This window comes from Rhipicephalus microplus, chromosome 4 (genome assembly GCF_043290135.1).
Source record: "Rhipicephalus microplus isolate Deutch F79 chromosome 4, USDA_Rmic, whole genome shotgun sequence".
Classification (NCBI taxonomy): domain Eukaryota; kingdom Metazoa; phylum Arthropoda; class Arachnida; order Ixodida; family Ixodidae; genus Rhipicephalus; species Rhipicephalus microplus.
In genome coordinates, this window is record NC_134703.1 from 1591989 (window position 1) to 1613623 (window position 21635).

A 21635-nucleotide genomic window follows, 5' to 3' on the forward strand; every position below is an offset into this window, starting at 1 on the left:
CACAACTCACTCTAAGTTCGAACACCGAGCAAGTCACCGAATAAATAGAAGACTTCGTATATTTCAGGTTCACATGCATTAAAATGAATGCTGACGTCGTCCAACTTCAGGCTGAGCAACCTATCTTAAGAAGCACACCATACTTGGAAGCCGCTGCCGATTACTAACCGACACCGCTTGTACACAATCCCGCTTGAAAAATGTTCTGACAACTATTTAATTTCTCGTCGCAGTTTAATTGCTCTACGGCGATTGTACGTGCAAGTATGCAGTGCTATTGAGCATCGAAACCCAGCGTCTCGCTGCGCAATTCATTAGAATGCCGCTGAGTTTAGTCGATTGCATTTGCCCCGCGCGTCTTTCAGAGCGTGAAGGCTGCTCGCGCTCATTCGAAGCCATTAGATCCGAACAGCATCCTCGTTGGGCACGCTCTGTACCTTAACTAGCCCGCTATCTGCGCGGCCGTACAGACCTCGTCTCCATGCTTCAATGAAGCTCCGTGGTCCGCAATCAGTCGCGGTTCCATCACATCCTAGGCTCCAGGTGCACGCTTTCCGCTCACATGTATCACCCGCAGGGCCTAATTGCCAAACGGTGGAATTGGGTCGGCCTCCCGAATTCGCTCTTCTTACTCATCCTTTGCCTTCGCCGCCGTCGCTAGCAACTGGGAACGTGATCAAACCGAACAATTGACTCACGTGCAAAAACTGGCTCACGCCTGGGAAAGGCACGGCGAGCGCTGAATTCTCGCAAATTTTGCGCAAGGGAAGAATGAAGAGCCGCTGGACTCGAAGCAGGCCACACGAACAAACGAGGCAACTTGTCTTGAAGGCAACGAAAATCGTGCGTCACGTTATATCGCCTTTGTCTTAGTACACTTCCTGACCTGCATTTAGTTTTAAACGGAGGAATATTCATGGCGTCTGCCTGTGTATTCGGGTAATAAACGTGCGAGCTTCCATGCTCGCAGTGATTGTAGGCTGCTTCGTGATGCCGTCTTTTCGGGTCAGTTGTCGGTTCGCTGTGATGATGGGCCTCGCTTCGGAATTACGAATTTCTTCAGTGTACGCTTCGTACTTGCCGTTTTGTACGTTTTGTAATGCGGTGAACAGGTTAGTCAAAACTTCTTGGTAGGCTCCTTGGTTCATACTTTAGAGGCAAATTGTAAGCAAGGACACCATGAAAAACACAAAAAAAACACGAAGTTTTTTTTGCTTCTATCTTCTTTGTGTGCTTGCGCGAAATTGTTGCACACCAATTTACCTTTAAAGTACTGAAGAGCACTTTCACATATCACATTCGCCCTTTCAAACAGGTACATCAAGAAGTGGTATTTTCGTGTCAACACCCCCTTTTGTTCTTAAAAAAATGTTATGTAAATTTTCCCTGCATCTTTAATAGTACAGTCCTTTTGCTACAGTTGGCAGACTTAGCAAAGAACAACTCAATTTGTTCTAGACTAATAAAACTTGTGTACGTTAATATTCATATTATGTTTGAATGGAACTGTTTCTTGGAATATATTCACATTTGACTCGAGAATTGTCAGTTTGAAGTTGTTCAGTGTTCAGTTTGTTTGAGTATGCTATGAACAAGAGTATTTATTGTAATATCGAGGAAGACAAAACAATGCAAAAGCTTATACGAAATAATTTGCTGTGCCGTGGATGCATTTGCTTACGTGCTGTAACTTCGGAGCTGAACGCTTGGGCAGGTAAAATAATTCTGGTTGATAATTAAAGTCATTCATTAAAAACAAATTTTGGGTAGCCTTGCTATTATTGAATAGTCAGCAAAGTTCATTATGTCTGCATCCCTTTTGAGGCATGTACACCGCCGGATATTATTATATTTATATCCTACAGTCAACACAACATTGCATGAATGTATGAATTAGCGGTCATATCATTTCAGCAATGTCATGATTGGTACTACCGACAAATGAAGTTATTGGTTATCTAAAACTTGTACTGTTTTTCAGACGTTTAAATGTCACCATTAAAACACGTGTGGTGTATTTCAATGACTGACCACTTTACTAAACAGACTTCACACGAATCAGTAGCTGATGTCGTTTCGGCAATGAATTGTTATTCGGTATTCGCTTATAATGTCTGGGAATCGACTAGCTCATATATGTATTCCATTTATTTAGATTTATTTTTTTGTTAGAGTGACACTATGAAAAAAAAAGCAAGTGGAGCAACAGCAGGATCGTCAGCTAGAAGGAAGCCATGTCATCGTACACGCAGTGATTTTGGTGTATCAGTTGTGGAAAGATATCACAAATAATGCGAAGATAGTGTGCAGCCAGCTCCCTATTGACAGTACCTGTTATCTTCTACACTAAGCATGCTGGTCTCTAAAATTTTCATACTATTGTCTAGAGATTTTCCTTCCGAAGGGAATGTTAAATCACTCGTTCCTCCTCTTTCTGTAACAGTACTAAGCCTTGACATCGTGAAGTGGTCGGAGAGGGCCCAAGAGAGTGTTGGGGGAATCTATAAAACTGCTGGTTGTAATCTTTGAGTTTACCGGGGCACGTCGAATCCACAACTCAACGTTTCCACGATGTAATGCTGGACTTGTATTCTCGCGGGCTTTCAGTGTGCTGTTTAATAACAGATTTCTTGCCGTCTAGGTGCTGACTAGTCTCTGCAAACCCGTGGAAAAGCAGTGCATCAAAGAGTACAAGAAAGTAATCATCTCTTTTTTTTTCTGACGCACGGCAAATATAGAGTATGCAACTTAATGCATAAGCAAGTGCATATTTCCGAACGGACGCGTCTATGTACCGACTGTCCATCATAAAAGACGGGCCTGTCACGTTTCCTAACCGTGTGATTCGGAGAGAGACATCTATAATTACGACGCCGCAAAAACGAGTGCGCGTAAAAGAGAGCATACCCAGACACGTCACTCACGATGGCAGAGAAGCACAGGGTTGCGATGGTGGGGCCACCGAATGAAGGCCGCCCCGTTACCCCGGTTTCCGAAGCCGCTGCTGAGCGTTCTCACCAGTCTGAACATCGCAGAGGTATGTTGTTTGCCGGGTACGCCACGATGGGACCGGCCCGAAAAGCGCAGCAGTGATTGCTGCCGAACGCCACGTCTCGTCCTCAAGGGTAATGCGCACGCACTGGTTCTACGAGAAGGTGTACGCCATTTTTTTTGCTTCGTTATCTCCGCGCTTTACTGCTGTTGCTTCTGGGCTGTATAACTAGGTGATTCGCATTGGGCTCTTCGAGGGAGAGAAAAAAAAATAAATGCGGCCACTGCAAATGGGCGGGCTCGCGAGACCAATCCCGTCGTTCATGAACGCGCGCCCTTTGCCTGCCATCATGGACAGATCCACTGCGCTGGTAGCCATAAACCGCCAGCTGTCGTATTTCCTTCATCTCTAGGTAACTGTGAAGGCACAGAAAAATGTTATTAGGGAAGTTGAAGAACAAGCTTTGCGCATGGACCTCACATCATCCCTGAAATTATCTTCTATTATTTGTCGCAACTTTTTAAACTGACCTTGTCCTCGGGAATCCAGCTAACCTTCTCCGCAATCTTCCAAGACGAAGTAAAAAGAAATCGCCGTAGACGTTGTGTCGTCCACATTCATCTCCTGCCTCGCTGAGGTTTGTACCACCGCTCACCGTTGGTCGTCCCCAGTGGTCTCGACGACCAGCTCTTACTGACCTCTTTCTTTTATTTTGTCCATCTTGTTTCGCCCCAGTCTCAGGCCTCCTGTTCCCATCGACAAACAGCGTCTCACGGCCGCTCTACATAGGCGACCAGAACACCCCGAAGCTGTATAGGGTCTGATAACAACCTACCGGCACCGCCGTCTGCCAATAGAAGAGAGAGCGGCAGACCTTGCTCTTGATTCCCCGCGCGTAGGAGGCAAGTGGTATTGGGCAGTTTTCTCGGGTGACGTGTGCAGTAGAGTAATAGCGGGAATAGCAGGCTGAAGCAGGTACCCACTGTACGCAAGCGGGAGGCCCCGACTCAATTGCCGACGCTCCGGTCTGGTCGGCCTTTGTTGCACCTTTTTTTTTCATGTCATTTTTTTCTTTATCGTTACTGTGGCTGTCTACCAGAACTAGCGTTCACGCTCCGATGCTCGAAGAAGTACGACCACTGATCACAAATATTACACACTTGGCAGGACACGCTTCGCTGTGCAACTATATCTCCTTGTCTCAAGCTCGGATTCTGGCTTTGGAGCTTCTGTTGGTTATGGTCTTATGGCCTTACTCATGGAAGCCATTCGAACGCGTACAGAGATTGCTGCACCTACGAGGCTGTGCTTCGTATACAGTGGTACTGTTGACATGTGTTCAATACGTTCTTGTGAGTGAACCGTTATTGTACGGCGAGGTGGCGCATTGGCAATATGGACAGACTGCATGCTTCGAAGTTACTTATTTAATGACATAGTCCGTGTTTGTTCGGACACCTATGATCCAGTTGGTATTCGCTGGTCACTGGTAACCATAACCTATATCTTGTGATGCTTATAAAGGAACCTCACTTCAAGCATTGTGCCTTCTGCATGAGCTGAATCGTCTGGTAGTACTAGCGTTCTAAAGCCAGATGCGCACACTCGTGTGTGTGCTTTCTTTTAAATATTTTTTTTTGTTTAGTGGACCTTGCTTTGACAACATGAAATGGTAATGAATGGGTGGTCGCTTTCGGACGAGGACTTCAGCTCGGCTCATTATTATAGGCGCCTTTGTGTGAAATACTCGTTATTTTTTTATTTGACTAAACGGTCATACATGGCAGAGATATAGGACGTACAGCACTCCATACCGCTCTGAACAGCTGCTGTATTATTCGAACGGAGGACACGAATGTAGCTCCACCTCTCCACTTCGCGAAGACTAATTGTTCCACTTAGTACCGAGGCTTTGTTTACCTCCCGAATTTAAGGACACAAAAAAGAAGAAATAAACGAATAAATACAAAAGTGATTCACGTGTGAATTAGTTCACGCGTTTCCTCGTTTGTTGCGCCTCAGGGACCACCCATTCCCAGTCCTCTTTTAGAACCCGGAACTATTTCTTGATTAAGGAGCTTGATACCTCGACGAAAAAAAGAAAGACACTAGCGATAGAGCTAATTCTGTCTTAAATGCTCGTTTTGTATGGCGACATAGCGAGCGTGTTTTAACACAAAGAGTTTGACTGAGGAAGAACTTTGTACGAGTTGTGGGGCTAATAGAAAATGTGGTGTGCTATTAAGGACACAACTGCAGGCGGCGTTTTTCCCCCCGTTCTGATAAGTACGAGAATAGATGCATTGTTGCTAAGTAAGGATAGGTAAATTTCGTGAAGCCGTTCCTTCGGAGTACCTCGGTGTATAAACTGCACTTTTCAGCTTTGTGACAAAAGTAAACAGTTGTACACTTAGTTTTCTTCATAAATGAAAACGCAAGCTATCTCGAACATGTTTAATTTTTTTTATACCTTTTGTCAAGCGCGTTTTGTTGATACATAGATAAAATGGCGCATATAACGGCTGAACATATCAGCGTGTTATTTATTGCGTGTTAAGGGACAGCTGGGTATGTCACTGTGATCTATATTTCAAAAATTGGGAGCAATCATTTTAATGGTAAAGGTACTTTGTAATGAGTATTCACAGAAGCCGTAAAATGACAATGTGGCTTCGCACATTCAAAATTCTAAGGGTCAATGCTCCTAAAGGCGTGGGTCTGTCCATCCCTTGTATGTATGTACGTGACCGCCTACAGTTCAACCTTTGCCAACTGCCCACTACTTCGTCTTTGCAAACGTCCCACTATGCCCCATCACCGATCCACCACTTCACCGACCATAAAGCAAATACTGCTGCGAAGTAGCCAATATGAAATGCAAGATGGTCATGTGCTTGTATCCAGGTGCGAGTTAAAGAACCATATATTGTCCCACTGGGTCCATCCCCTGTTTGTGCGGGGCCGCCTATAGTTCTACCTTTGCCAACTGCCCACTACTTCGTCCTTGCAAACATCCCACTATGCCCCATCACCGATCCACCACTTCACCGCCTGTAAAGCAAATACTGCTGCGAAGTAGCCAATATGAAATGCAAGATGGTCATGTGCTTGTATCCAGGTGCGAGTTAAAGAACCATATATTGTCCCACTGGGTCCATCCCCTGTTTGTGCGGGGCCGCCTATAGTTCTACCTTTGCCAACTGCCCACTACTTCGTCCTTGCAAACATCCCACTATGCCCCATCACCGATCCACCACTTCACCGACCATAAAGCAAATACTGCTGCGAAGTAGCCAATATGAAATGCAAGATGGTCATGTGCTTGTATCCAGGTGCGAGTTAAAGAACCATATATTGTCCCACTGGGTCCATCCCCTGTTTGTGCGGGGCCGCCTATAGTTCTACCTTTGCCAACTGCCCACTACGTCGTCCTTGCAAACATCCCACTATGCCCCATCACCGATCCACCACTTCACCGCCTGTAAAGCAAATACTGCTGCGAAGTAGCCAATATGAAATGCAAGATGGTCATGTGCTTGTATCCAGGTGCGAGTTAAAGAACCATATATTGTTCCACCGTGTCCATCCACTTTTTGTACGGTGCTGCCTATAGTTCCACCTTAGCAAAATACTTACTACTTCGTCCTTGCAAACATTCCATCACGCCCCACCACCAATCCACCACTTCACCGACAATAAAACCATTATAATGAAAGGGAAACGGAATCGACATATAGCTACCACTTAAGAGTATTGAATTTCTTGTATAGTTATATACAGTGTTTGTCACGTCTTTGATTATGTAGTGGGCGATGTTCGCGGATGGTTCACGGTTTAGCGACGAAACCCTCCAGCGCTTCATCCCACTCATCATCATTCACTCCGTGGATATGCGGTGATTTTTTTCGTGAGTGTTGCTTATGATTCACGATTATTAGCATGAGCTAATGATCTATGATAGTAGAAGTTATTCCTCAATGCCGCTGAATATGACAGTTACTAGTAATAAGTAGCTAACGAGTTGCAAGCTATTTTCTGTGAGTAAGCTGAATCTTGTAGTGTTAACTGACGGTCAAGCATGCAAACCTAATTGAACAGTAACCTACAATGCAGCTCCGTAGAAAATTTTGAAAAATGGCAAGTGGAAATGACATCCTCTAAACGTAGCAGTTTTCTGGCATAAATGTAGAACAAAAAATTCAGATTAAATGAAGTGCGTCACTTTTTTTTTATTAAAAACTGAATTACTTTTATCAACTGTTCTTTTTTCTCTTCTTCCTAGCTGCAGGAAAAAACACTAACCAAAGGAAAGTGAGTTATTTTTGTCTCTTGTCATGCATTAGATCACTGATGCAATCCATTCCAGGCTCAAATAGCCGCTAAAATATTGCGAGAACTTTGTTTAGATTCGATCCGCTCCGGCTTCTTACTTAAAGAATCAGCTTCAGTTTATTCACCTTCATACAAAACATACATGCTTGCATAAGTATACAGACTTTTTGTCTTCCTTATATTTCTCTTATTTGGCGAAACACCGTGAGACCATCAAAACGTTATGAATGCAAAGGTAAATAAAGAAGGCCGACTTTGATATCCCCACGGTTTCGCCGTACACGTCGTCGTCCGTCTCTTTATCGACGATTCCCCTCTCTTTTTTGACGCCCGACAAGCGCCTTTCTGCGTATACTCGCGCCTGAATCATCTCATGGCGTCCCTGAAATGGCTGTTGCTCGAGTGAGGGACTCGTTCCTAAATGACACGCCATAAAAGAGCAGAGGGGCTCGCTTCTGTGCGACCGTGTATGCGCAGGAACAACATTTCGTGGCGTCTGGTCGCCGACGCTCGCACATCATCGTTCGCATGAGGCAAACCAGGCGCAGGGATCGGCAAGATGTCGGGAAGCGGAGGTCAAGCAGGGTCGTTATTGTTCTGATACCACCATCGTGGTTGCCTGTGGGGGCGAACGAGTCGAGGTGAACGGTCACCAGCTTGCGGGGGAGAAAGTGTTGATTCTGTTTTCGCCTCGCGGAAGCGTACTGTAAGAAGTGGACGCCTGCTTTGCCGTAATGCTTCGGCATCAAACGCAGCCTCTCTACACGAGTTGAGCCATCAAGGAAAGGCTTCAACGAAAGTGCCAGTGTTTGCGGAAGTTGAGTAATCGCCTTGAGTCCTGGTTTATGTGCTCGTCTATAAAGCTCGTATAGTCTGTGTGAGTAAGGGGCCGTAAATGAATGTAAACACGGGACAAGATTTACTTAACGTGTTTGTGGGCTTTCAACAGCGTCATTTCTCGCTGCACGCTCTATAATGCTCGATATTTTTTTTTATCTAAGCAGGCTTCGATCGAGGCTGAGTCTATGTTTGTACGTTATTTCACGTTTACTAAAAGTAACGTTGGCTGGGCTATGGTTTCAGGAATGCTCATATAAACCTTATATCACCGGTTGTATTTTCTTGTGCGTGAAAATTGAAGGCAGGCGATGACGAAAATGCATGAACGACGACACAAAGAGTGACACCATATAGTTCATGTTAGCGTGAGCTTCAACATATAAAATTTTGCATAGTGTATTTACGTTAATATTTGCGTCTATATGTTGTGTAGCAAAGGAAAGAAAATTGAAGTTTTGGTTGTCACGTCCTCTTATGCTATTGGGACAGCCTTAGATGCGCCGTAGAAAGATCACATCACATTATGACGATCTCTATAGCAAATATCACATCATATTGTAACGATCTCTATAGCAAATGCAGATTCAATGATGGTGCAGTGTGCACGCAGAACTTAAACGTATTCGAGAAAGACCCGTGACTGTGCATCGCGGCTTCTGTAGTGAGTACCTGGTAGCATCATTGGTGAAATCATTTAGAGGGGTGAGCGGTGCCTATGTGACATTTGCCGCTCAATACTAATGTTTATTTTTCAGCCGAGAAGCTTCATAGTTATTGTACTTCACAGTAGTGGTAGGGTGGGGCAAAATGAGATGCGGGGTGAAACTCGATATTTTGACTTTATAGACCTCTATCGCGAATACAGGAGCTACTTTTCTTTAGTTTATTTTAAAGTAATAAGTGCCGGTAGTTGTCAAAAGTTTCTGGTGCAAAAGTTAGTGGTTGCTCAAAGCCTTCAAGCGGGAAAAATTGCGCAGCTGACGTGAGTGTTCTCGCGACCCGCCAAAAAGACTTGAAATTCTGCTCGGCCAACTTTTCTAATCTGTGCAGGAAGCTACTGTAACGTCAGTACGACAAAGTGAGCTACTGTAGCGTCAGTACGACAACCTTATACTTCTATCTACATGTCTCAAAACGTTTAGTTCATTTGGTGCCGTGGTTCAAAGGGGAATTCGTTTTCCATTCGGGCATGTGAGAGGCGCAAAACGCGACAAAAAAGGCATGGAATCGCTTGAAAAATTGTCTTATTAACTGAGAAATTTATTTTCACTGATTATATGTTATATTTATTTGTTAAAGAAGGTTTGGACGTACAAGAGAGTATCATACGGTGCTTCCTGGGAGCAAAACGAAATGAAAAATCACTAATAGCTGTTCAGGACATCACAACCTCCATTCGCGCTACATCAATGTTTTTCCGTGTTCTCATAAATGCCATCAAAAGGTGCATGAAAAAAAAGGCGGAATATCTATGTCGTTCACAAACACGTCTTGGGATTGAAATTTAATGAGTTTCTCCAACAGCCTTAGTAAAAAAAAAAACTAGCGCTTAAAAATCTCAATCTAGCACAGTTTCGAATTCAATGCTTCACAAATTCCGACATGCGAAGTTAGAAGCCATCAAACTTCTGAGCAGTTATGCATCAAACAACAAGAAGAGGTGAATAAAATACGTCAAAACACATCTATAGCGTCCAATTGTTGAATACTTCAATGAGGTGCAATCGTTCAACAAAACACAACTTTATCACAAAGAAAGACTGGTGGTGTTTCATCTGCAAAGGGCTTCGAAGCGCACAGCACCGGATTCTGTCTAGATTCAGTGCGTAGAGTGCAAGGACGGGCTCTTTGAACCTACGTGAGGGCCCAAGAAGTGAATTTTAAGTCACTGCAATAACAAGAGAAATATTTTTTTACATTGTCTCGTTTTGCCCCACGCAGCGTTTCGTTTTGTCCTGCAGGTATGGGCGAAATAAGACATCTGGAGCATTTCTTTATTTCTAAATAGTGTTTCCAATAGTGGAAAGAAGGTAATATTCATGTTGCACATACCTTGTATCCAAATTAAAGTTTCTGCAATGATGTCTAATGTAATGACTGAAATAAAAATAAATACTCACTGTTTTCATATTTTGTTTAATTTTACCCAAGACAAGCTTAATCTGAGATACTAAATGCGCTCGGGTATAATAGGCAAATACAGATTAAAAGCTCTGAAGGTCCGAATTATGTTACAGAACAAATTTAGGTTGATATATGTCACATTCGCACTGAGTTATGGTATTAAAAATCGACACCTGAGTCGACAGGCTTTTTTCTGTCACTCATACTACGTAGTCTGAGTGGACGCTGAACGAAGGAACACGGAGCCAAGAAGATATCTTCGTTCACTTTACCTGCCCTTTTCAAACTGTACAAGTAAAAAAAAATTAAAAAAGAAATGCTATATGGTAATGCCAAGCATCAATAGCTAACATACAGCATTATACAGTGCCTTGGAGATAAGTAGTATATAACCAATTTTTATTGAAAACATGACGTGGTGGATAAAGATGTAGTAAAAACAATATACGGCAGGAGGAGCTGCCGTAAATCACGGTCTCTAACGAATTTTTTTTTTTCAATTATACCATAGCATGCGCTACAATGCATTTGGTTTATGAGGCATATCCGGTATGGTCTGTAAACTCAATTAATGTCATGACAGCAGCGGTAACAATACGAACGTGACAGGCGCTCCTTCCGAATTGCACGTCACATGCTTTCAGATATAGATCATAGATGGCAACGTATAGTGGGTCCTCTGGTTTTACCGGGAGGCTATCCATATGGCTCCCGATCTCCTTTCCTGTCTCTCGCCTGGCATCAGTCCTGTGCTCTATCTGGCCGGAGCTTGACGTGACGACTCATCTTACGGAGAAGAGGAACAAGCGCAGTCCACAATCTGTGTCCTCGGCGCAGTAACATCTGTGGCAGGAACTTCCATTAGCGTGACCCACTCGGACGCCTCACTTGGCAGTCACCGTTCCCTGCATTCTTTTGTATTTTATTGTTGCATCTTTTTTTCGTTATTTTGGTTTGTCTCTTTTTTTTTAGCTTGGCTCAATGTCTTGGAAGACGACCGATAGACATTTTCCCGTGTTGTGGGAATGCGAGCCACTTCCTCTTTCGGTGAAGTCAGCTTCGGTGAATATCATGACGCAAGACAAGAAATGAATGCTCATTGAGTGCGGCTCCTATTTTTATTTAGGTTGTGAGATGAGGTCATGGAATGTTTGATGTCTAACACATATTTTCTATGACACATACTTCCGATCAGTATATTTTTGCGGAGTCGCACATTAATCCACACGTTCTCTCGCAGAAGGACGCCGATAAGTTTGAAGCATTCGAGGGAAATTTTGAAGTTACTGATTTCCTCAGAGGTCTGACTTAAAAAGCGATCTCAACTGGAAAGAAGTCAAAGGCTCCTCCGCAGAGTAGAATAGTAATAAATAATAATAAAAGAAAACGACAAACAGCTATTACGTACCGTTGGAGCTCAAAAAAGACGTGCAAAGAACTCTGTTTTTTTTTTTCTCGCATGTGAATAATTCACAAAAGAAAAGACTGCGTGCGCATGAGAATTGGATGCAAGTAAGCTCATGACAGCGATTATCGATATCGCAATAGTGAATACACCACCTATGCGTTACGCCCAGAAAGTCTGACTAAAGAAATCTGCGCTTGGATCGGAATATGTGCCACTTACGTGTGTTGCCTTCATCGCTGTATACACTTTACAAACGAGTTGTCGCTCATTTACATAACATGAGTGCTACTGCGTCAAGAAGTCGGTAGCTTACGCCCGCGTCTCTATCAAGAGATGTCTCTGAGACGGGTAGCAAGCGCGAAGACTGCTTGAAACTCTGCTTTGCTTGCAACTACGGTCGCTCGATGCTTGCTCTAAGCAATAAGCGACTCGCTCGATATTATACAGAATATTGTGGCAATGCCGTGCCTATTCATCGGTCGAATGCTCGACGTTTGATACATAATCTTAGGATCCGTCTCGTGGTGTCACTTAGGGCTCTCTTCTATCTTCTCACTGGGTGAAAAAGAGCGTTGATCAAGTAAATGCGGAAACGTCGCCGAATCCAACAGGAAATGAGTCCTTCTCGGTCCCCCCCTCTCCCTTCGCTTCCGTCCAGAACAACAAAGCGATGACTCGTGCAGGCAGCCCGGAGAGTCTCATGGGTGGGACGCGGCAACAGAGTCAGACTCCAAGAGACGCTTGCAGCGGTGCGGAAACGAAGCTATCCAACCCCGTCGGGCAGTAAATAACGTCATACTCAGCGTCGGGAACATAACCCTTCATCGAACCATGGCGGACGTGCCATTATCGGGCCGGAAGGATGTGTGAAAGCAAACTGTGATAAGAGGACGCTACGATGAAGCATGCACCCGACAACTATAATGGAGATACGCTCGAAGAGAGTGAATGGAGGTGACATTATATAGGAACGAGGTCTACGGGGTACTAGCGTAGAGAAACCCGTGGTTATTTCTTTTGTGGACGTAATTCTATTCGATTTCTCGTTGACTGCGTCACGCTTAGACAGTTGTCTTCACTGCAGGCCTACGGAAGAGAGTAACACAATGGAGGGACCCTGCATCACTGGCTAGTCTTTCTTCTCTGACTACACTACACTTCAACCCCCAAGAAGGAGAAATGACCATCAGTAGATGTTGAATATTGTGTTAGGAAGGGAAAGTTGTCCTGACGTTTCTTACAGATAGGTCGCGTCAATGCTTTTGTTGAGAGTAATTGTTTTGTTCTTATGAGCGCGAAGCCCAGCTTCGTAGACAATTAAATTCCTACGAGGCTCCGGGGAAGATATATTTATTGTACCAACCTCGTCAAGAAACAAAAGGGGCAAAAAACCTCAGCAACTCTTTTTTTTTCTGTACTCATTGTTTTCTGACTCAATGCTCTTCGACTGTACGAATTTCAGTACTGCTATTAATGTATTAGCAAAACGCACCATGCTAATATACATTTGTCTGCCCCGCCGCGGTGGTATAGTAGCTAAGGTACTCGGCTGCTGACCCGCAAATCGCTGGATCGAATCCCAGCTGCAGCGGCTGCATTTTCGATGGAGGCGGAAGTGTTGTAGGCCCGTGTGCTCATATTTGGGCACACGTTTAAGAACCCCAGGTGGCCGAAATTTCTGGAGCCCTCCACTACGGCGTCTCTCATAATCATATGGTAGTTTTGGGACGTTAAAGCCCACATATCAATCAATAAATATACATTTCTGTTGGTTAAGTTGTATACCAAAGCCTGCTGTGTTTTTTAAGTGAGCTAATTTAAGCTACAAGCAAATGTTTCTTCCCTGTATATAGCCATTCTATGTACCAAATATAAAAAATAAATAGAAGCAAAAATGAAAACTGGGGTAAATACTTAGCAGCTTGAAAATATAGTTGTAAGCAATATGTAGCGCGTGTCTGGTATACCGGCCTATACCTATCTTAATGGACACGTGACCATAGATAACGCCATTAGTGTGCTAAACCACTGCATTAAAAGTATTGATGAACGCGAGGGCATTGAAAACAGTCATACTGCTGAATATTTTTTCCCATATCTTTAGACACCAGAAACAGGAAAAAGGTGCCATGGTCTGAAACGGTCTAAGGCACGCGGCCTGGTGCTGTAATTCGTGTAATAAGACCGGAGACAAAGTGGATGCTGGCCTCGCGGTACCAGTGTCATGGCACTCATGTCTGTAGGTTCGCAATGCATTTTGTAAACACAGAAGTGGATATTTCGTGCTGCAATCAATTAGGGGGGAGGAGGGTAGGGACTAATTTTGAGCAAGTAACTACGCATAATGTAAGGCTCGTTAGAACTTGAATCGGTGCGTTAAAAAAAAAAAACACGAGAAACGTGCAGAAGTTCAGCGTTAGGAATTATTACGCTTCTACGATTCTAAGCTTTTGTCTGATTCCTTCAAGATGCCGGTAGTTTTTTTTTTAAGAGGAATTGTAGTGCTCTCGAAATTTTCAGTAGTAGACGGGCTCTCTTCAAGGTAGCTTTAGTCTCTCTGAATGCATTGAGGTGTGTTGCCTCATAACTACTCTTTACGGCTGTAAGCATCACACAGGTGTTTTGAATGCGGAGCATTTTATAGTCGCACCTACTCGCAAATCCAGCCTCGGCGTTGGCGTTGGCAACCCCACAGCGCACGCTCGTGCCTCGCGTCTCGTGCCTCATGCTCGAGTCCCGTCAGGATCAGATGGTCAGTGCGTTTAGAAAAAGTGGTTAACGATTTAGAGTACTAAGTACTCTACTATGGGAGAGTTAAAGCCGTCCCGAAGGCCTATAGAAAATTGCCGTCAGGTAATTGCCTTGACAACAGTTTACCGGCGAACGCCGGCTTCACGCACACTCATTTCTCTCTTAAGGGGCGAAGCTCCTTGAAGCGGCACCCGTTCGTCCCTCGTGGTAGTGCGTAACATGTCTTACGCTTTGACCTGCAAGGTGGTGCCGGTGGGAGATTTCTCCTGGGCGTTGTTGAACAGTAAAAAAAATTCGCAGCGTGCGTGTTAACTAAAAGTCGCATTCTCCCGTCTCTCATTCCCCATTAGCAGCCATTGGCATGTACATCGAGCGCCATCTGACAAGAAAGGGTTGCTACGTTATACTCGCTGAGCGTAACCTCCTTGGTTTTAGAAACGTTTAGTGAGCGTTGAGCCGCAGTGCCATGAATACAGTGAACTAGTATATACCATGAACTAGAGGTGGTTAAAGGTGGGAAGTAGACACGAAGCACAAGCCTTAAGAAAGTGTGCGTGTGCCACCCCTTCATTAGTCCTTGGAATGTCCGCTGGATGGCGGTGCTTCTATATACGGAATATATGATGAAAAGATGTGTGATGGTGGTACTTGGAGTGTTGAATAGATGGACGATCGGACAGACAGGCAGATGCACGGACGAACGTACGGATGGCTGCATGGACGGATGGACACATGGACGGACGCAGGGGCGGATGCATGAACGAATGTAGGGACGGACGCACGGATGGACGTGCGGACGCACAAACAGATGTACGCACAGATGGGCGGATGGATGCATGGACGGTCACACAGACGGACGCATCAACGGACGGAAGCAAGAACGAATGGACGGACGGATGCTTCGCCCCACTCTCCATCATTCACCCCGTGGATATGCTGCCATTTTTTTTAGTACAAAAGTGGGCGCAGTCTCCGATTTAAGGAATTGTTTCACCTTTTGGTTTGTAGTTAGCTTTTTTTTTGCAACTTCGCAACGTTCATGTGGCAATGTGACAGCAGAGTGATGAAAAGTGGCTGAAGGCATCGTTAACACCTAATAATTTACATAGCGTTGTACTATTTTGAACCAGTTGCTGCGTGGCGAAATATACCCAAATGAATGCGAAATGGCCTTTATGACCACGTTGGTTATACCGGTGATGAAAATTCGCTGGTGTGGGACATAAATCACTCGCACGTCCAGTTGGCCTGATAAAGTAGTCAGCAAGGGCCCTGATCAACATCGGGTATGATAAATTGTGTCTGCATTTATCTTCATTCAGAATGCTGCAACGCTTCGCCAAGGACTTGCATAACCGAAGATAACTTTTTGTTCCAAGAAGTGATGGTCGTTAGCACCATAGGAGGCTCGAATATATGCCGCGGACAATGTTCAAGGCGGTTTCTTTCTCCAAAATACTAACGCAGTAAAATGAACTGACGCCAGCATGTAGATAGAGACGCTGGGTATTTTTTTGTCTTCATTGCTTTCAGTTACGAGCTAAAAGAGCATGATAGCGCACTGATACTCTTCCCTCTCTCCTCTCTACCTTTCATCTCCCCCGTCCCCCTCCCATGCGCAGGGCAGCAAACCGGCTACCTGTAGGCTGGTTAACCTCCCTGCTGTTCTTTTCCTCCTATTTTCTTTCCTGCCTTGCCAGGTACTCTTTGGCTCGTCAACGGGTGTCAGGGTTACACATACATTTGTTTGTAGTCTTGCACAGAATTTATGTTAGAAAACTAATAGAGGAATAATTAGTGTGCTTACGTCGAAATAAAAAAAACACCGTTGCCAAACAACACGCAGACACGACGAATGGGCTGTGAATTTGAGAATTGAATTAAATTGAGCATAATAAACAGAATCTTGAGTTCCAGCAAGAAAACAGCGTGTCTCATAATTTGTTCCTAAAACTCAGAAAACACAGTTTCTCTTCGCAAAGCTGTTATTCTTACGAAGACGCAAATTTCTTAGACGTCACTTTTTTTCCTGTTCATTGAAAAAAAAAGAAGAAAAAGAATGATTTGGTTGCCTCGTCATTTATTTCACTCTGTGGTGGCCATTTAGCCCAAGAGATGCGTAACGTACGTTTATATCGGTGTTCGAAAAAAAGAGTGGCTCCCGACTGGCAAAGGAGTTTCTCGAAAACCTTAGTCGCCTACGCATTCCAGCGGTCCTTTGAGGTTTATGGAGAGAGGTGTGTTTACGTTCAGCGCTCATTATACCGCTTAAGTGCTCGTCATATTGCCCATGTCCCTCGTCAAGAGCGGCGCCTATGGGCTGCTATATTTGACCCCCACCAATATCGAGCGGGCAAGCTTTTCTTCCGCACTAGTTTGCAAGGAACGAGACAGATCGAAGAATGACGGCTGCTGGATACAGCGCAGCCTACTTAGCGGACCACACGTGCATGCCACCCAGCCCGACTGGCTGCGGGAGCTGTGAGAATGATGCATAATGGAGCCATTTCGCACTGGTCTGCGGTCCTGTTTATTTACGCTAGCAACCGCGACTCAAGCTCGGCGCGCGCGGGCATCGGCCGCATAACATTCCGACGAGAAGTGTCGTTCATGTCTGCTTTTGAAGCGGTGCCGCCGCTCTTTCTGTTTATGTCGATGTCCTGAAGGGCACGGCGGAGAGGACTAGCAGAATTTCTGAGAACTATTGGGAGATACCTCACGCACGGATTTTCATAACCGCCGCTTTTGACGTTGTGCGTGTGCTACACAGACTTTTATCCCATACTTTATGTTGTATTCAGCTCACAGTAGTGAGTCATGTAGAAAAACTAATAGCGTGTACTGTGCCGTATAAGCGTCGCATACCGACTCGCATCTCGGTCACACTTGGCACTGCAAAGTCTTTCGGTGAAGGCCCACATTATAGAAGCAGGTCAGGCCGTATATGGTTGATGGTCCGAAAGAAAATAGGTCAGAGGGAGGATAACCACAGACGGCACCCATTTAACTGTCGTACTCGTCAAATGGCAGTGCGAAAAAAAAAACACGCACACAGAAGGTGGAGTAACGAGAGAAGGTGAGCATGTATGTGCAGACGGAGACATTCTTTTATGCTGGAACACGCACTCGTAATATCTGGTTGCCTTCAAGATAGGCATTAACACTTTCGCGACGCAGTCTACATACACACCATTCAGTTCTTCAGTTACGGTATCAGGATTGCTTTATCAGAATAGTTCACCGTCTAGCCAGCTGAGTTCGTTGTACTGTGGGATGTCAGTGCACATTAAAGAATACCGGATGGTTAGAATTTCTTGAGCTTTCTGCTACGGTGCCCAAATATGGTGGTTTTGGGACGTTAAGCGCCAGATAACAACAACAACAACAACAACAATATTAATAATAATAACAATAACAACAACAAAATAATAATAATAATAATAATAATAATAATAATAATAATAATAATAATAATAATAATAATAATAATAATAATAATAATAATAATAATAATAATAATAATATAATAATAATATAATAATAATAATAATAATAATAATAATAATAATAATAATATGAATTTAGTACACAAAACATATTGACCACAATCGGTGATCGGTGGATGGACAATGGCACCGAAAGCGTTAGACAATTTCGGCTTTATGCTATTGAGCTTGCCGATGGGGAATACGCAAGCACGAAAGGCTACGTTCTAACTAAGGAAGAAATCACCCTGTTTCACCAATAAAGGCTGGTGCCTTGCATAACAGTCGTGCTACCTAAAAAAGAAAGACATGGATATAAATTGCCGAAATACAGTAAAAGTACCTCGATTTACATTCAATGGAAAGCTGCGCTACTTCTCTCCTGTAGTCCTTCCCTCCACTGCTTCATATTCTAATTATTTTGAACAGCGTTAAAGCTACATGTACGACAGTGGTCGCATAATGCTGCTGAAGTTGTGAGTGGGCTTTTTATGAAAGACGTTTTTCTCACTTTTGATGTTTTATCAATCTTGTGCCGTCCAAAACTCACACGCAGACAAACCGTGTATAGCGAATCAGCCACGAACCTCTCTCATCGCGCACGCCTCCTATAGACAGCTCTCTCGTTTATCTTGCTAGGAACAGCGGCGGTAAGTTTGATGCCTACATTCTCTTGCATGCGCTATTCGTGTTGTTTCCCGGAAACGGTCACGTGAATGAGCGTTCGGTGCCGTCCTTCAGTCTGCCACGTTTTGAATGAAACGTTGCTCGAGTCGGCCATTCGTGGAAAGCGCAACCATGTGTTTTTTTCTGTACCATTTCGATCATCTGTTCATAGAGACATTTCTGAGTCGCTAGTATGAAAAAGGAACAACTAGAGCCAATTTGTTGGCATACCAGAAATGCCCGGAACAGAAATGCCAGCAGATCCGTTTTTTCCGCTGGTATACGTACCACTCTCAAACATAAAGACGAGAGTTGATAGGTATAAATAAGTGAGAATGATGAAGTATGGGAGAAGTGCTTGCGATGAATATACAGATATTTGCTTGAAAAGTAATCCATGTGATATTGAGCTGTTGTTTTGAACAGGAAAGTATTTTCGTGTGATCATGCGCATTTACGATGAGGAAGCGCAAAATAAGAGAAACGCGTTTGAAAGAACGGTTGTCTTCTTTTGCTTTTTACTGTTTGCTAGACACTTGCGTGGATTCTACTCTTGTTATGAATGCTTGTGCTATGCGGCACGGAACATCCAGAACTGTTGATTTCAGGCACTGCTCTCGAAATTGTGCACGCGATGCCCGCGACAAGTGCTCTCATCTAATATAGGCTATGCGCTACATAAATAACTGGCGCAGGAGCGTTAGCTTTCATGACTGTGCGTGTCCGTGCATGCCGAATATATTGCATTTGGTTGTCAGGAATACGGGAACCAAAATAATAATTTTTTTCTTCAATTTTATTGACATTTGAAATTTTTATGCAATTGCGTACTGGTAATGTAATATTTTAGGTCGGAAAACACAACTTTGCGGTGATGTCATATTCTTTTTTTTTGTTGCTTCGTAGACTTGCTCTTAAGGCATGAAATTTTGTGCGTGCATATGTATCAAATGCACGCCGTTATGACGATGTTGTGTATGAGGAGGAGAAGTGCCGTGTGGAATGAATTGTCATGTAACCAGCAGTCGTAACTGGGTGTTTCACTGTAGCGAAGGCAAACATCTCTTAACTGGAAACGCCGAGGTTCTTCCGTTGTAAGCACTGCCTCAATGATGATTGTTTAGCAGCTTTGAACAGTACCGTTTGGGTGTCAGTTTTGTATTGTGTGCTCTAGCATTTTCGGAACACATTGTGCTACAGAGTGAAACTGATTCCAAACTAGACACGCATAGTCTCTTCCTTTATTTAAACGCTTCACTTATTGTTCATAGTCGTTTGGTTGATATGTCCTCGCCGTAAGTAGTCACGTTTGTTCTCTGAATAATATCGGTGTCCCACGTTGACTTTTGATCGTTATCACACGGATCGGGATTAAATATGTTGATTGTGATTGGCTTCTTTACGAAAGCTGAGCGAACGAGCCAGTTATTGTTGTGAATCTAATTTATCTCGATCGGGTCTGACCGTGATTGGTGGTTCACTGTGTGATGCCGATATAAGACACGATTGTGAAAAGCGAACACGTGCTACAGTTGTCTGTTTCCGACTTGCGCTTGAGTTCACGTTTTAGTATACGGAAAAGGCAGTTTTTCTCAGTTAAAACTAGGAAAAACAATCAAGATAAATAGGCTGGTTGTTTACCGATCTGTCTGCTTTTAAACGAAAGGTCAGTGCAATAAGGTGACCAATGTACACTTCTAGACGGGGTTCGCAGCTTTGCGCATCCTTGCTAGAACTGTAATGCCAGGAATCTGCAGAAGCAGGTCATGCGTCAATTGGTCACCCAAGCGAGTGTACTGCAGTTGCATTAGAAACATGAGTGACATTCTGATGTGGATTGCACGAAGACTTCCTTTCATAACCGCTCAATAAAATAAGCTAGACCACTCCGCTACTGATATGTCCTCTGTCAAACTTGGCGCTAAGTGTTCTCCTGCATAGAATTCTAGCGTAAGGCGTTTTTGCGAATAACGGCTCATTAAATACCTCGTCCTCTACCGTACAACAACAACAACAACAACAACAACAACAACAACAACAACAACAACAACAACAACAACAACAACAACAACAACAACAACAACAACAACAACAACAACAACAACAACAACAACAACAACAACAACAACAACAACAACAACAACAACAACAACAACAACAACAACAACAACAAAAACAAAAACAAAAACAACAAAAACAACAACAACAACAACAACAACAACAATAACAATAACAACAACAACAACAACAACAACAACGGCAGTATAACAGACAAAAGCGAGAGGACCAAGACAGCGGAGTTTTCAAGAAGAAAAAAAAGCAGCAGATTGGCATTGTTGAGCCTTAAACACGATAAGATTCCTTCATTTTGCTTTTTCCTGTACGTCTTAATCTAATTACTGCTAATTAAAAAATTAACATGCACTAGTGCGGTTCAAAGTTTTCAAGCTTGGAAAGATGATTTCTGGCCCGAATCAATACATGATTCATTGTTTCATTTTCTGCGTCAGTATTTCCTTCAGCAAATTTTATAATCATCAAGCCTCATTGTTCGCGAACGCTATGCTATACAAAGCATCTTATCGCACTTGAACAGGCGTTCGGCCTGGTACTTAAAAACTAGTTTGTTTTCACAACGCTCCGTTCGGCTCATATTTGCCATCGCCCGCATAACGGCGTCAGTGTTTGCTTAAGACACTATGCTCCTAGGGTGCTTATCTAGCGCAGTTATGTTGCGGCCGGTCTAAGCATGACACTTCAGAAGGCCCTTCAGTATTTGTACAAGCTGTCGACAAAGGGCTTCTTTTTATTTGCACTTAACGGCACTCTGTGTTTTGCTTCGTAACGTTTATTGTGGCCAAACTGTCGAAAAAGTGTGAGCTGGTAGTGCGCCTAAGTTTTGTATTTTTGCCTCAAAGAATCACCAATTACCAATTACACACTGTGCTGTTTACGTAGAATAACTAAAAAAAACAGTTCTAACCCTTACCACTTTAGTTGTTACCTCGCGTGCAAATCTCTTCATTATTTTGTCATG

At 43.7% G+C, this 21635-nt stretch overlaps 1 protein-coding gene across 1 annotated transcript in view; it reads left to right on the plus strand.

Moving 5' to 3' along the window:
- The first annotated feature begins 2925 nt into the window (after positions 1-2925).
- The window catches only part of LOC142814067 (kin of IRRE-like protein 2), a 176908-nt gene continuing 158198 nt past the window's right edge, over positions 2926-21635 (plus strand). Inside the window, exon 1 of the mRNA XM_075892005.1 lies at positions 2926-3037. Within this exon, the coding sequence (XP_075748120.1) occupies positions 2926-3037 (112 nt within the window). The remainder of the gene's footprint in view (positions 3038-21635) is intronic.